This window comes from Cetorhinus maximus, chromosome 12, assembly GCF_964194155.1.
Source record: "Cetorhinus maximus chromosome 12, sCetMax3.hap1.1, whole genome shotgun sequence".
Classification (NCBI taxonomy): Eukaryota; Metazoa; Chordata; class Chondrichthyes; order Lamniformes; family Cetorhinidae; genus Cetorhinus; species Cetorhinus maximus.
In genome coordinates, this window is record NC_135890.1 from 4,009,949 (window position 1) to 4,025,579 (window position 15,631).

General features: G+C 39.1%; 1 protein-coding gene across 3 annotated transcripts in view; it reads left to right on the forward strand.

Annotated features, from left to right (window-relative positions):
* Positions 1–15,631, forward strand: part of dmtf1 (cyclin D binding myb-like transcription factor 1) — a 59,130-nt gene that overhangs the window by 15,875 nt on the left and 27,624 nt on the right. For all 3 annotated transcript variants that reach the window (XR_013578088.1, XM_078552923.1, XM_078552924.1), the window contains exons 3-10: positions 1,723–1,854; positions 8,598–8,704; positions 9,572–9,689; positions 10,915–10,991; positions 11,728–11,885; positions 11,984–12,016; positions 13,568–13,677; positions 15,300–15,528. Coding sequence is in view for 2 of the 3 variants with exons in the window: in XM_078552923.1 (XP_078409049.1) it covers positions 1,723–1,854; positions 8,598–8,704; positions 9,572–9,689; positions 10,915–10,991; positions 11,728–11,885; positions 11,984–12,016; positions 13,568–13,677; positions 15,300–15,528 (964 nt within the window). In the remaining variant the exon portion in view is untranslated. The remainder of the gene's footprint in view (positions 1–1,722; positions 1,855–8,597; positions 8,705–9,571; positions 9,690–10,914; positions 10,992–11,727; positions 11,886–11,983; positions 12,017–13,567; positions 13,678–15,299; positions 15,529–15,631) is intronic.

Below are 15,631 nucleotides of genomic sequence, written 5' to 3' on the forward strand. Positions count from 1 at the left end.
GACGGATCTCGTAACAATCATCATAGTTTGTTGTTCCAAAACCACAGCCAGAATTTAATGCTGTAATTTCTCTCGAATAGTTCCACGGGAGTATAGCATTCTTATAAGGGGTACTACGTCAGGCAATCTCCAATTTCATATCTGCAGTCATTTCTCAGCTTTCACTTGGCCATATTGTGAGCAGCTCTTGTCATCCCACTTCGTGGTCAATTTAGGAGACACTAGTAATTTTGTTCGAGGGCAGTGGCTGAAAGAAGTTGTATTGAAGGAACAAGGCTCTCCCAGAACATTAGCATCTCCCACTATTTTGTTTCTCTGTAGCCTGCCACAGTGGTACTTTGGAATAAGGGATTTTTGAGGCAAAGTCGTTTCTGGATTTTAGCCGGTTAGAAAGTAGGCGGTGAAGTTTAGAACAACTAAAAATAAGGCTGCTTTGGAGACAGATAAGTTTTTCCTGTTACTAAAATGTCATATATTTGCTCTCTGCTTCATGCAAGGTTTCCCAATTAGAGTGAATAGCTGACTATTCCCAGACACCTACCCAGACACATTACTTTTGGTCCAGCTAATAAGAAAGCCCAAGATGACTTGTTTGCCTTTGCGATTTCCCCATTCCTTGTGGTGTTATGACATGGCAGATGATGTGTGCCAGATGGATCAAATCCACAAGGGAGGCTTAATCGCGCTATCACAACGGTTTTGCAATTTGTATTTATTTCGAGATGCATGCCCTGAATTCAGAAGTAATAAGTCCACCGAGACTTTAGAGATTTAAATAAAAAACTAAAACTAAAATATTTATTAACAAAAGAAAAGATTTCAAGCGCCTACATAAAACTACCAATTACTACTATAATAACTGCTAAAATCCCTAATTAACCTGCCCCCCACCACCCCCCGCAGTTACACCCCCTTTAAGGCAATGGTTCAAAAATAGATTTTAGATTTTAAACAGATCCAGCAAATTAACACAATACACTGGGCAGCGAAATTCAAAATGGCTTTCTCCAGCTTCAGTTTCTGTAGACAGGTTTATGCACAAATACTGAAGGCTTCACACAATTCTGCTAGGTCTTACAATGCCTTCTCCTGACACACAGCCTCATTCTCCTTTACATATGTTTCACCTTTTTTAATATGTAAATTCCATTGTTTCCATATGCCTTTGGAACATTTACCTTTCTTATAAATCATTTCATGTTGCTACTATTCTCAATAGCCTCTTTAAAATTCAAATCCCCCTCATGTCTCTAAAAATTTACACCTTACATGCTAAGACCCCAGCCATGTTTGCTCATTAGCATATTAAAGACACTTCTACACCTTCTTTTGATTATTTCAACTTGCAGTCTGCTTGGCTACAAAATGTAATTAAATCACGCACACAGAAAAATAACCCCCATAAACCTACTTTACAATAAACCAGAAAAATATTGTTAAAATTATTATACCTTCATGACAGTGAGAAAGATCATAATCTCCCCCTCCCTGCAGGAAAGATTTATAGCTTGTTGGCGTCTCACCTAGTTTGGGAATATATCATTTGGTTGAATCGAAGATGGTTATGACGATGCATTTTTCTATCAGTAATACTCGTCGATCTTTCTGCTTATATTTAATGTTTCTGTATCATTCACGATAATAAGGGTGACCTAAAATTTGCTACAATGTTCTTTTTCCTTTTATCCTACAAGAACTACTTATTCTCTCTATCAAATGTAGATTTAGAATCTGAGGACAATCAAGAACCTCTACACAAAAGGCTTTGTTTGTCGACCGAAGATGACGCTAGTCTTGAATCCACAGGGATTGGTGGCCCATTTGCAGCAGTACAATCAGTTGTTACACTTCCAAGTAAGACCATGACAAATATTTGCCATAATTCATTAATGTTAGTTAATTTCATCTTGTATAAATGTGATTTTAGCTGATGAAAAAAATAGATTTTTAAAGTAGTATAAAATTATTTTTAAATTTTGTTTATGATATTTCAGCTTCTATCTTAATCCCATGTGTATACCTCAATCTTTATTTTGCTACCTTTAAAATGATTCACAAGTGAAGAATAATTAGTGGTTTTTACTTTCTGGCTTTTTGCCTGTGAAAATTCTCCAATGTGATTAGCTGCTTAGCTTGCTTGATGACATCACTGTTGCTGGATGACTCAAGATCCTCTGTAGCTGACGTCTGAATGAGATTAACTTTAAGAAAAGTGAAATCCATGCCAGAAATCGCTAGATCTTTGTGGGCAGCTTTTTCCATAGTCAGTAGCAAGTATTGTTTAAGGGAATTGAAATACAAATAATCATAATGTCTCTAAATTCTTCTGACTGTTGCAGTTAAGAATCAGTTTGTGCAAACTACCTGTTCACTGGTGTTCAGTAACGAGCTACACTTCAAGTCTGCTACATTATTTTCAAAATTGTAAATCATGAAAATCCTGATTGTGACAAAGATTGAAAATGGTAATGTTAATTAGCACTTTTATTAAAAAAATATATTTTGCAAAGTATGTTTTCTTTTGGTATTAATTACATAAATAATGTTGGGCAGGATGTATAAGGGGATGAGGAGACCCACGCATTATGAACCAGACAAATTCCTAACCCTAGGTTTTTTTTAGCCGTCCTTGTGAAAATGAGCTGGAAGTCCTGCCATCATGTTGCAAACAAAAGACCTGCACAATTATTTTAATGGATTTGTGATGAACATTCATTTAAAAAGAAAATTGATCATGGCCTTGGTCTATAAACATTTCATTCTACAAAATTGCTGCTCATTTCTACACATAGGGACTATAGCATTGAACATATCTCAAGAACATAAGAACTAGGAGCAGGAATAGGTAATTCAGCCCCTTAAGCCTGCCCCGCCATTCAATACGACCATGGCTGATCTAATTACGGCCTCAACTCCAATTTCCCGCCCTCTCCCCATATTCTTTCAACCGGTTACTAATTTAAAAATCTGTCTATCTCCTCCTTAAATTTATTCAGCGTCCCGGCATCCACTGCACTCTGACGTAGTGAATTCCACAGATTCACGACCCTTTGAGAAAAGTAATTCCTCCTCATCGTTGATTTAATTCTACCACCCCTTAGCCTAAAACTATGGCGCCTCGTTCTAAAATGTCCCACTAGGGGAAACATCCGCTCCACATCTACTTTGTCTATCCCCTTTAGCATCTTATATACCTCAAATAGATCTCCTGTCATCCTTCTAAACTAGCGAGTATAGGCCTAAACTGCTCAATCTCTCCTCATAAGACAAGCCCCACATCCCTGGATTCAATCTAGTGAACCTCCTCCAATGCAACTACATCCTTCCTCAAGTAAGGGGACGAAAACTGCACAGTACTCCAGGTGCGGTCTCGCTAATGCCTCGTACAGTTACAACAATACTTCCCTATTTTTATACTCTATTCCTTTAACAATAAATGCCAAAATTCCATTTGCCTTCCTTATTACCTGCTGTACCTACATACTAGCTTTCAGCGATTCATGCACGAGGACACCCAGATCCCTCTGCACTGAAGCATTCTGAAGTTTCTCTCCATTTAAATAATAAGTCGCCTTTTTATTCTTCCGACCAAAATGGATAACCTCACACTTATCACCATTAAACTCCATCTGCCAGATTTTGGCCCATTCACCTAACCTGTCCATATCCATTTGTAAATTTCTTATTTCTTCATTGCAACTTACTTTCCCACCTATTTTGGTGTCACCTGCAAATTTAGCTATAGGACCTTCTATCCCTGAATCTAAGTCATTAATATAGATTGTAAATAGCTGAGTTCCAAGAACCGAACCCTGTTGCACCCCACTAGTTACAGCTTGCCATCCAGAAAAAGACCCATTTATCCCAACTCTCTGCTTTCTGTAGGTTAGCCAATCCTCTATCCAAGCTAATATATTACCCCTAACTCTGTGTGATCTCATCTTGTGTATTAATCTTTTGTGCGGCACCTTATCAAAGGCCTTCTGGAAGTCCAGATATACTACATTTACAGGATCCCCATTATCCACTTTCCTTGTCACATCTTCAAAGAACTCTAGCAAATTGGTCAAACACGACTTAGTCTTCATAAAACCATGCTGACTCTGATGGATTGCATTTTGACTTTCCAAATGCCCCATTACTACTTCCTTAATAATGGATTCCAACAATTTCCCAATGACAGACGTTAAACTAACTGGTCTATAGTTTCCTACTTTCTGCCTCCCTCCTTTTTTGAATAAGAGCATTATATTAGCATTTTTCCAATCCTCTGGTACCTTTCCAGAATCCAGGGAATTTTGGAATATTATAGCCAATGCATCCACTATCTCCGCTGCCACTTCCTTTAAGACCCTGGGATATAGGCCATCAGGTCCCGGGGACTTGTCACCCTTTAACCCCAATAGTTTGCTCAATACTTTTTCCCCAGTGATGGTGATTGTTCTAAGTTCCTCCTTCTCTATACCCTCTGCACTACCTGTTACTATTGGGGTGGTACTTGTGTCCTCCACCGTGAAAACTGAGGCAAAAAACTGATTAAGCGTCTCTGCCATTTCTGTGTTCCCCACTATTAACTCCCTGGTCTCATCCTCCAAGGGACCAACATTCACTTTAGCTACTCTCTTTCCTTTTATATACTTATAGAAGCTTTTGCAATCAGTTTTTACATTTTGCGCTAGTTTTCTTTCATAATTTACTTTTGCTCTTTTTATTATTTTTTAGTAACCCTTTGTTGATCTTTAAAAGTTTCCCAATCTTCCAGCCTGCCACCGACCTTTGCAATTTGGTATGCCTTAGTTTTTGCCTTTATGTTATCTTTAACTTCCTTGCTTAGCCATGGATGCTTTTTCCCCTCTTACCATCTTTCTTCCTCTTTGGAATATATTTTACTTGGGAGGAATTGAATATCTCCTGAAAAATCTGCCACTGTTCATCAGCTGTCCTACCTTGTAATCTTCCTGTCCAGTTCACTAGGGCCAAATCTGCCCTCATGCCTATGTAGTTACCTTTGTTTAACTCCAGAACACTAGTGTGGGACTCAAGTTCCTCGCTCTCAAACTGAACTTAAAATTCTAGCATGCTATGATCACTCTTCCCTAGAGGATCTTTTACTATGAGATCATTAATTAATCCCATCTCATTACACAAAACCAAATACAGAATAGCCCGTTCCCCAACACATTGCTGCAAGAAACAATCTCTAATACACTCTATGAACTCTCTCTCGAGGCTACCCTTGCCAATTTGATTAGTCCAGTCTATATGCATATTAAAATCACCCATGATTATTGCCGTGCCTTTCTTACACGCTCCCAGTATTTCCTGGTTTATACTGTGCCCCTCAAACCTTCTTTGCCATTCAATAAGATCATGGCTGATCTTGTGTTTCAATTTCCACATTCCCATCTAACCCCAATAACCTTTGATTCCCTTGCCTAACAAGAATATTTCCGCCAACTCCAGCATGATGCCACCACCAAACACATCTTCCCTTCACCCCCCCGGCGGCTTTCCGTAGGGACCGTTCCCTCCGGGACACCCTGGTCCACTCCTTCATCACCCCCTACACCTCAACCCCCTCCCATAGCACCTTCCCTTGCAACCGCAGAAGGTGCAACACCTGCCCCTTTACTTCCCCCCTCCTCACCGTCCAAGGGCCCAAACACGGCTTTCAAGTGAAGCAGCATTTCACTTGCACTTCCCTCAATTTAGTCTACTGCATTCGCTGCTTCCAATGCGGTTTCCTCTACATTGGAGAGACCAAAGGCAGACTGGGTGACTGCCTTGCGGAACACCTTCGGTCTGTCCGCAAGCATGACCCAGACCTCCCTGTCGCTTGCCATTTCAACACTCCACCCTGCTCTCATGCCCACATGTCCGTCCTTGGCCTGCTGCAATGTTCCAGTGAAACTCAACGCAAACTGGAGGAACAGCACCTCATCTTCCGACTAGGCACTTTACAGCCTTCCGGACTAAATATTGAGTTCAACAATTTTAGATCATGAACTCTCTCCTCCATCCCCACCCCCTTTCCGATCCCCCTTTTTCCAATAATTTATAATTTTTTAAATATATTTTTTTTAATGTATTTTTCTTTTCCCACCTATTTCTATTATTTTTAAATTTATTTCCATCCATTGTTTTATCTCCACCTTTTAGCCTATTTCGATCCCTTCCCCCCACCCCACCCTCACTAGGGCTATCTGTCACTTGCTCATCCTGCTTTCTACCCTTAATGTCACCATTAGCACATTCCTTAGCTAATATCACCACCGTCAACGCCCTTTTGTCTATGACATCTGGCGATCTCTTCTTTGCCTCCACCTATCACTGGCCAGCTCTACCTGTCCCACCCCCCTCAACCAGCTTATATTTCACCTCATTTCTATTTTTCCTTAGTTCTAATGAAGAGTCATACGAACTCAAAACGTTAACTGTGTTCCTCTCCGCAGATGCTGTCAGACCTGCTGAGTTTTTCCAGCTATTTTTGTTTTTGTTTAAGAATCTATCTAGCTCTGCCTTAAAAATATTCAATGACCCTGCCTCCACCAACTCATGAGGCAGAGAATCCCAAAGTCCAAACTCTGAGAGAAAAAATTTCTCCTCATTTCTGTCCTAAAAGGGTGACCCCTAGTTCTGGACTCTCCCACAAGAGGAAACATACTTTCGACGTCCACGTTGTCAAGGCCATTCAGGATCTTCACTCTTCTAAACTCCAGTGGAAACAAGCCCAGTCTGTCCAACCTTTCCTCATAAGACAACCTACTCATTGCAGGTATCAATCTAGTAAACCTCCTTTGAACCGCCTCCAATGCATTTACATCCTTCCTTAAATAAGGAGACCAAAGCTGCACACAATATTCGAGGTGTGGTCTCACCAATGCCCTGTATAACTGAAGCGTAACATCCTTACTTTTATGTTCAATCCCTCTTGTAATAAAGGATAGCATTCCATTAGTCTTAATTATTTGCTGTACCTGCATATTAGCTTTTTGTGACTCATACTAGAGCACCTAGATCCCTCTGCAGCTCAGAATTATGCAGCCGTTCTGCATTTAAGTAATACTCTGTTTTTTTGTTCTTCCTGCCAAAGTGAACAGCTTCACATTTTCCCACTTTAAACTCCATTTGCCAGATCTTTGCCCACTCACTCAACCTACCTATATCCATCTGCAACCTCCTCATGTCCTTTTCACAACATACTTTCCTGCCTATCTTTGTCATCTTAAAATTTAGCTACCATGTCTTCACTCCCCTCATCTAAGCCATTGATGTAAATCATAAAAAGTTGAGGTCCCAGTACAGATCCCTGTGGGACTCCACTCGTCACATCCTGCCAATCAGAAAAAGACCCATTTATGCATACTCTGTACTTTCTGCCAGCCAGCCAATCTTCTATCCATGCTAATATGTTATCCACTACACCATCCGCTTTTATTTTCCTTAACCTTTGATGTGGCACCTTATCAAATGCCTTCTGGAAATCCAAGTACAGTGCGTCTACAGGCTCCCCTTTATCCGCTGCGCTTTTTACTCCTTCGAAAAAACCAATAAATTGGTTAAACATGATTTTCTTTTCACAAAACCATGCTGACTCTTCACTATTGCCTTGAGCGCTTCTAAGTGCCCAGATATAACCTCCTTAATGATCGATTGTAATCACTTCCCCTAGCAATCTAGCGATCTCTGGCATGAATTTCAATTTTCTCAAAGTTAATTTCATTCAGACGTTAGCTATAGAGGATCTTGAGTTGTCCAGCAACAGTGATGTGGTGAAGCAGCTAATCACCTTGGAGAATTTTCACAGACAAAAAGCCATCAAGTAAAAACCACCGATTATTCTTCACTTTTGAATCATTTTAAAGGCAGCAAAATAAAGATTGAGGTATACACGTGGGATTAAGATAGAAACTGAAATATCATAAACAAAAATTTTAAAATGACTTCATATTACTTCAAAAATCTATATTTTTTTATCATAATGGAGTAGTTTGACATTCCACAAATATAAAATTAGTAGTTCAGGGCCAGAGGTGCTGGTCAATAACAATTATGACATAGTACACCAATAAAAACTCAGTCACCCCTCATCTGCAAAGACTTTAACAGTGCACCCTGTTGTGGAGCGGGGAGTCACTGACATCACATCTGCGGATGCCAGAAGTCATCATAACTGCAAAATATGACCATTGTGCTCAGAGCATGGCCAGATCCAAATGAACAGAAATATGATGACCTTATTGAATCTCTTAAAGTTGCTGCACAAAACCCGTATGGTACTTTACTCCTAAGTTGAACACTTGGGCTTTATATTGAAAGTGTGCCTATTTTTCTCTCCACACCCCTCCTCTCTCCCTCACAAGCATTGTTCCTGTTTAAAGGAATACTCAAAAGTATAGCGGTCTTTGGCTTTGCCAGTAATGACCCTGCAAGGAAAATTCCACAGCCCCAACTACCATAAGCATCTCTGTTAGAGCAACAGGAACAAATTGATCAAGGCATTTTCATTTTTAATTTTCAGAATTTACTTGTTTTTCAATTCCCTTAATTCCTCTGCTATAATTTTCTGGACCTTTATGCATATTTTGTGGTACCAGTTTCAGACAATGATCAAAGTTTTGAGGTAACCATGACTGGAGAGGCAGCATCTGAGCTGACTCATGCAACTGAAATTGAAGACAGTGAAACCATTACTCAGATACAGGTGAGTGTTCATTCTAAGAATTGCCTCCTGTAGTAAACAAATAAAATAAAACCTATGAATTTAAATTTGAAACTCTCTTAAGTGAACGTCTGCTTCCTTACCATCATGTTGTCACCTACTCATGCTCCTATTTCAAAGTTATAAAGGATGAATAGTCAGTATGGGCTATGGGGCAAAAAATAAACATTTTTTAACCAAAGATCTCACTTGATCTAAGCTTAAAGCCTATGCTGGTACATAAGGTGATTAAAAAAGATTTGCTAATTTGCGGTGTAATTGTTACAGTTTTTACTTATTAAGGCAGAAGACAGGCAGCGAATGAAAAGGTGAGCTGTTCACTTCTCTGTCCATGCTGGTCATGAATAAACCATGGTCTTGTGGGAAAGTGGAAAGAGAATTAACTGTAAAGAGGGCATTTCACCCTCTGACAGAAAAAACTCTCAGCTCTCTTCCCTTATATTTGGTTGCATTATACTCGGAGCACATTTACTTCTGAGTCACAGGTTCAACCCCCAATGCAAAGACTGGAGCACGTAGCCTAGGCTGACACTTCAGAAGTAATGTCTTTTGGCTAAATGGAGGCCCCGCCTGCCCTTTCAGCTGGAACTTAAAGATCACATAGCACTTTTCGATAAAGAGCAATGGAATTATCTTGATATCCTGGCATACGTATATCCCTTAACCAACGTGAGGTAAAACAGTTGATCATTTATCTCATTGTCTCCAGGGCCTTGTCCTGAACATATTGGCTGCCACGTTTTCCTACTGTACAACAGTGATTACCTTTTGAAGCATTTTGCGTGTCCTGAAGTCACAAACAGCACTATGTAAACTCACGTTCTTTCTTTCTTTCTTGTTTGTGTATAGATCTTGCACAATGAAGATCAAATGGAGGGCATTTCTCCCCAAAACAATGAAGATTTGGATCCCGTTAGTCAAGCCTGGTTTACAACTAAAGAAGACAAGGACACACTCCAGAACAAAGGTAGGAACATTGTGCAGCTCCCAAAATAGATTGTACACTTTCTGATGGTAATCTTAGCAAGTATAATCAACCAAACTAATACAATCATGATGAAAATTGAAAAATGGTAAACAAATCAGAAGTTCTGTTCAAAGTATTTTCATTCTATTAAGATTTGAGGCAATTTATTGTTTGATATACTGTTGAAATCATGGGGCTGTCATCAAAATACTGGACCTTTTATTGACCTGCCTGCCATCAATCATGTTTGTTTTGTATGAAAATGTATAATGAGAAATGTGCATTTACCATTTTCTTTTGATTTGGCAAAAAATCCAAACTGATTATGACACCAAAATTTGCAAAAAAAACTAAACAACAAAACTTACAAACTCCCACAAGCAGCAATGTGATAATGGCCAGATATGTTGATTGAGGGATAAATATTCGCCAGGACACCAGGCATAACACCTCTGCAGTTCTTCGAAATTGTGCCATCGGATCTTTTACTTCCACCCATGCAGGCAGATGGGGGCCGCAATTTAATGTTTCATCCAAAAGATGGCACTTCCAACAGTGCAGCACTCCCTCAGCACTCCTCTGTAGTGTTAGCATCGATGTTTCTGTACAAGCTCGGCAGTGAAACTTGAACCTGGTTAACAGAGTTACTTAAAATTGAACACAGAAGTGAGGCTGGAATCAGAAGATAACACTGTAATGTGATAACTATTTACTTTTGTTACAATATTTTGTGTATCGTTTATATATATATATACTTATGTATTATGGGTCTGTATGTAGCATTTCAACCCAGGCTTGTGTAAGATGAGGAAAACGTATGCTGCATTGCATGGTTACAGTGGTTTATCTTGTAATAGTTTATTCCAATAATTATTACTTCTGCTGTATTTATTTAAAAGTAATTATTCTCCAACCCAATTTTTAGGTCCATCTGTGTCTTGCACCAAAATGTAAGCATAAGAGGCAGCCACTGACCTGCTTACAGCTATCTGCCAGTGCTACTCTTGAGCAACTTGCTGGGAGATACCCAAGAAGAGCCTGCTGTATTGTCTTTTTTTGCTTCCATCGCTCCTTGGCAGCTCACTGCTCTTTTGTGTTTCTCCTGCTTGCATTGCCAGGAAATTGGAAATTTGACGCCAGAAATTGCGAATTTGAAACCGTTGACCTGTTACTCACTGTAGAACTATTTAAAATGTTTTGAAAGTATACACTTTTTTTTTAACAGGCCACAAGTGGAAACAGGGAATGTGGTCAAAGGAGGAAATAGACATTTTAATGAGCAACATTGAAAACTACCTACAGGTAAGGAATAATGAAAACAAATTATATTATTACCCAAAGCCTTTGTTTACATAACTCATTCTTTCTCTTGACCTCTCTCAGCCCCTTCTCTGCTTTTGCCTTCCTATTCCTGTCACCCAGTCATGTCACCTTTCACTTCTCCCCTCCCTTCACTTGTCTCAGCCCATGTGCTATTGAAACACTCATTTGTACCTTTGTCATCTCCTCCTCAACTGTTTGAATGTTCCCCTGGCTGGTCTTTGATGCTTCATACTCTGTAAACTTCAGCTCATTCAAAAATCTGATGCCTGCATCCTTTTCCCCATCAAGTCCCATTCGCCAATCAACCTAGCATTACATTAGTTCTCAGTCCTTCAATACTTTCAATTTAAAATTCTCATTCTCATGTTTAATTTCCTTAATGGCTTTATCCCTCCTGTCCTTTCTAACTTGCTCCAGTCCTGCTGGATCCCCAGAACTCTCTGGTCCTTTGACTTTAGACATACCCCCCACACCTTTGCACCGCCTGCCCTACCATTGCCAGCAGCCTTCAGCCACATAGGCCTACACTTTTGAATTCTCTCCCTATACCCCTGTACCTCCCTGATCACCCTAAAGGCCCTTCATAAGTTATGTAAAGGAAGAATGCCAAAGTAGTTACGATCCAAATTATTTTTGCAATTGGAGCTTCTGAACAATGCAACACATTAGTACCCCAAAGTTATTGTTTGTCCCTGATTTCCTGGTCTTTCTGTAGATACATGGACTAAGTGATGCCACGGAAGTCATATTTGAAATGTCAAAAGATGAAAGAAAAGATTTCTACCGGACTATAGCGAGGGGTCTTAACCGGCCATTGTTTGCAGTTTATAGACGAGTGCTCCGGATGTATGACAATAGAAACCACGTTGGAAAGTACGAACAATTTGTATTTTATAATTTGATGTAATTTTTACAAATTAAAATAATTTTATTTGGTTTTCTTAATCATTCTGAACTGTTCTTGTTGTCAGGTATACGCCACAAGAAATCGAGAAACTTAAAGAGTAAGTGTTCTGTTATTTTACTGTAACTCATTTTAAATTTTCATACCATTTCATCCTCTCTATTCCCAACTTCTCCCCTCAGACTAAAGCCTCCTGTCACAAAAGAACTTTTTCTGGCCTCTGCGGCAGGTATTATCTTGTCAGCTGACATGGTATAGTGTGACCTTGCTGATTTTTCTCCCTAGCTACCTGCTGTCAGCCTATTAAGTAATTTGACTCTGTTTGTTGCTGTGCCTGATGGGACAAGTTGAAGCTCAGATGACAGTTGAGTCCAGCATTCAAACCAGTGTTTTACAAACAGCTGAGCTGGACATTGACAAGTTGTGTGAACAAACAGCCCAAGTTTCCACGTTTCCTGATTAAGCTAGAAAGTAATTATATTTACAAGTCCATCAAAATGGTGCCTCAGCAGCGCAGTAATTAAAATTTACCTTTCCTTGTTATTGTTTAAGTAGTTAATCAAGAAAACCTTGTATTTACATAGCATCTTTCACAACCTCCGGATGCCCCAAAGTGCTTTACAGCCAATGGAGTACTTTTGTCACTGCTGTTATGTAGGAAACACAATTGCCAATTTGCACGGAGGAAGGATTCACAAACAACAATGTCATAATGATTAGATAGTCTGTTTTTAGTGATGTTTGTTTTGGAATAAATATTGACCGGGACGTAGGACCTTTTTAAGTCCATCGGAGATGGCAGATGCAGCCTCAGTTTAACATCTCTTCCGAATTACATTACCTCTGACAGTGCAGCAATTCCTCAGTACTGCATTGAAGTGTCAGCCTGGATTTTTGTGCTCAAACCCCTGGCATGGGACTTAAGCACATAACCTCCTGACTCAGGGGTGAGAGTGCTACCAACCAAACCATGACTGGCATTTTCATGAGACCATATGGGCATGATGCATCAGCCAGCTACACTTACTAAACATGAACTGAACAGCTAAGCTGTGGAAACTGAATATTTTTCAGCATGAGCTGAGAACTTCTGGACACTATCATTTGCCAAACACATTGTATGTATGCTGTGCAAAAAACAGCTGACAGTATCAATGTTGGAAATGAAACAACTCTGGCTTTGTGTTTTCTCTGAGGACAGTTTGGGAAGGTGTTAAGAATCAAATTGATTGATGACTTTGGATGAGATGAAAATAAAAACTTTAACTAACACTTAAAAAATTGTAATTTGATATTCTATTATTTCTGACTATGTGATTAAACATTGGATTATTTTTCATTAGTAACTCTATACTTCAGTGTTTTTGGGGATCTTTATAATGTTTACTATGAACAAAATGACACTGTTTTCACACATTGAGCTATAATTATCATTAATTGCAATTCAGTTTATTAAAATAATCACCGAGATTCCTCACTACCTCATCAAATAAGAAAGTTATCATTCATGGTTTAAGATATCAAATAATATTTCATAGATGTTATGACTCTCAAAAAGCTGCTGTTGAAATGTTAGTAGAGGATTTATATATTGCTTGATCTTACCTGCGAAGTAAAGATATGTTTAACATGTATTTTGCCTAATATTTAGGTTACGATCTAAGCATGGTAATGACTGGGCAACAATAGGGGCAGCTCTGGGAAGGAGTGCTTCTTCAGTAAAAGATCGATGCAGACTGATGAAAGACACTTGCAACACTGGTAAAACTGGCAGCAATATACATTTTATATTATTTCAAATTCCACTGTGTAAATCCCATTGTATTTTACAGCAGTAAAGCTGCTTTGTTATGCTAGTGCCCAAATCATTGCCCTATGTTAAAGTACATAAAACATGCATGAGGAAGAGATTTGCACCCAACTTTTTAGTTTCTTCAGCTCTTTAAACGGAACTGGTTATTTGAGTGAATTGGATAAATTGGAGGCACAGTGCACCATTACCGCTTACAAAAGATTTTTGGAGGAAATATCCAAAAACCTAGAACGTGAAAAGCAAATTTTCAGCCGTTTGCCTTCAAATGAAAACTTTGGCTTTTTCACTGCAATCCCTCCTGCAATGCCTGTTCCATTTCCGTGGGGTGATTGCACTGACTAAGTGATGTATTAGCCTGACACTATGGAGCGCTTCATTCCTGAATGCTTCATCTGACTGTTTAACTGGTGCTTTGCAATTAATTACAATAGCACTTGACCTAAAGATCCTTCCCACATCAGTTTTAAAATGGGCAGGAAAAACCTGTTACAAATTTGCTATTGCAGAATGTTTTAAATCATGCATAATTGTGGTTTTGTGATGATTTAATTAAATGGCATATTTAGAATAAGAATTCTTTAGATTTTTTTAAAAGAGTGAAAGTGATCAGGAACAGCAGACAAGCATTATCAGACACAAATTAGCTAGAATGAATGGAAGCCTAGAAATTGCCAAGAATGTTTAAAGCTAACAGTTTTAACAGATCTCCCCCATTTATTTCATATCTGATAATGCTTGTCATTACCATTCTTGATCATTGTCACTCTTTTACAAAAAAATGCCTCTTGCTCAAAGCTTATACAGTCTATTTTTAATACAATGTTGTGAATTCAGATTAACAAATAATTCAGCAATTTTAGCTCCAAATTCCTACTTCAATGTGTTATTTGCATTGCTTAATTTAGATATAGGAATATTTAATTTAAAATTTGGACTAGACTATAAAGTAATCAAGTCACCATAAAACCACCATTGCAGTTAAATGAAACAGATCTTGCTTATTCTCTAGTTTAATTTTGTGGAGCTGCTTTCTGTCATATAAAATTTCTCTTTATTTGGTTCCCCGAGCATTAGTTCCTGGTTGAGAGGGATGGTAAGCGTCTGCTCTCAGACTTCTGCCAATTTTGTTCCTAAACTAGTTGGTAAGGAGTTTGTGTGAGTACCTTGAGTAACATCAATTTTATTTACTGAGTTGTCCCTAAACGTATTCCACCTTTCCTTTGGCGAGTGCTTAACCATGCTCTGGCATCTCTGTGGTGTGGCTGAGATAAAGTATTGCAACATTGAAGAATTACCTCAAACCCAATACATAGGAGCGCCAAATTCCCCTCTCAGAGCATCTTGCAATAGTAATTTTTATTCCAGAATGTTTGATCTTAAATATTATTCTGAGAAAATTGGGATTATTTTAAAGTAAGTCCAATTCTATAGTTTCCAAGGCACTATGAATGTATCCCTCACTTTCTTTTTTCACTTCTGTCCTACCATGTGAAGGGACTTCAACAGCTAATGCTCAGTGAGCCCTGGTTGCTCAAATTGCCCAAACGTTTTGTCACATCTCCTTTTCCAGGTAAATGGACGGTAGAAGAAGAAAAACGACTGGCAGAGGTGGTTCATGAATTAACTGCCACAGATCCTGGTGATATTGTCACTCAGGGCGTCTCTTGGGCTGCAGTGGCTGAACGGGTGGGCACCCGTTCAGAGAAGCAATGCCGTTCCAAATGGCTCAATTACCTCAACTGGAAGCAGAGTGGAGGGACAGAATGGAGTAAAGACGATGAAATAAACCTAATTTTAAGGTATATTAATTCAGCTGCCAACAGTGCTAGTTCCAAGAAGAAAGCAAGCAACCTGCTTCTAAGCAGCAGGTACAAAAACCCCACAGAAAGTACATTTTGCAAA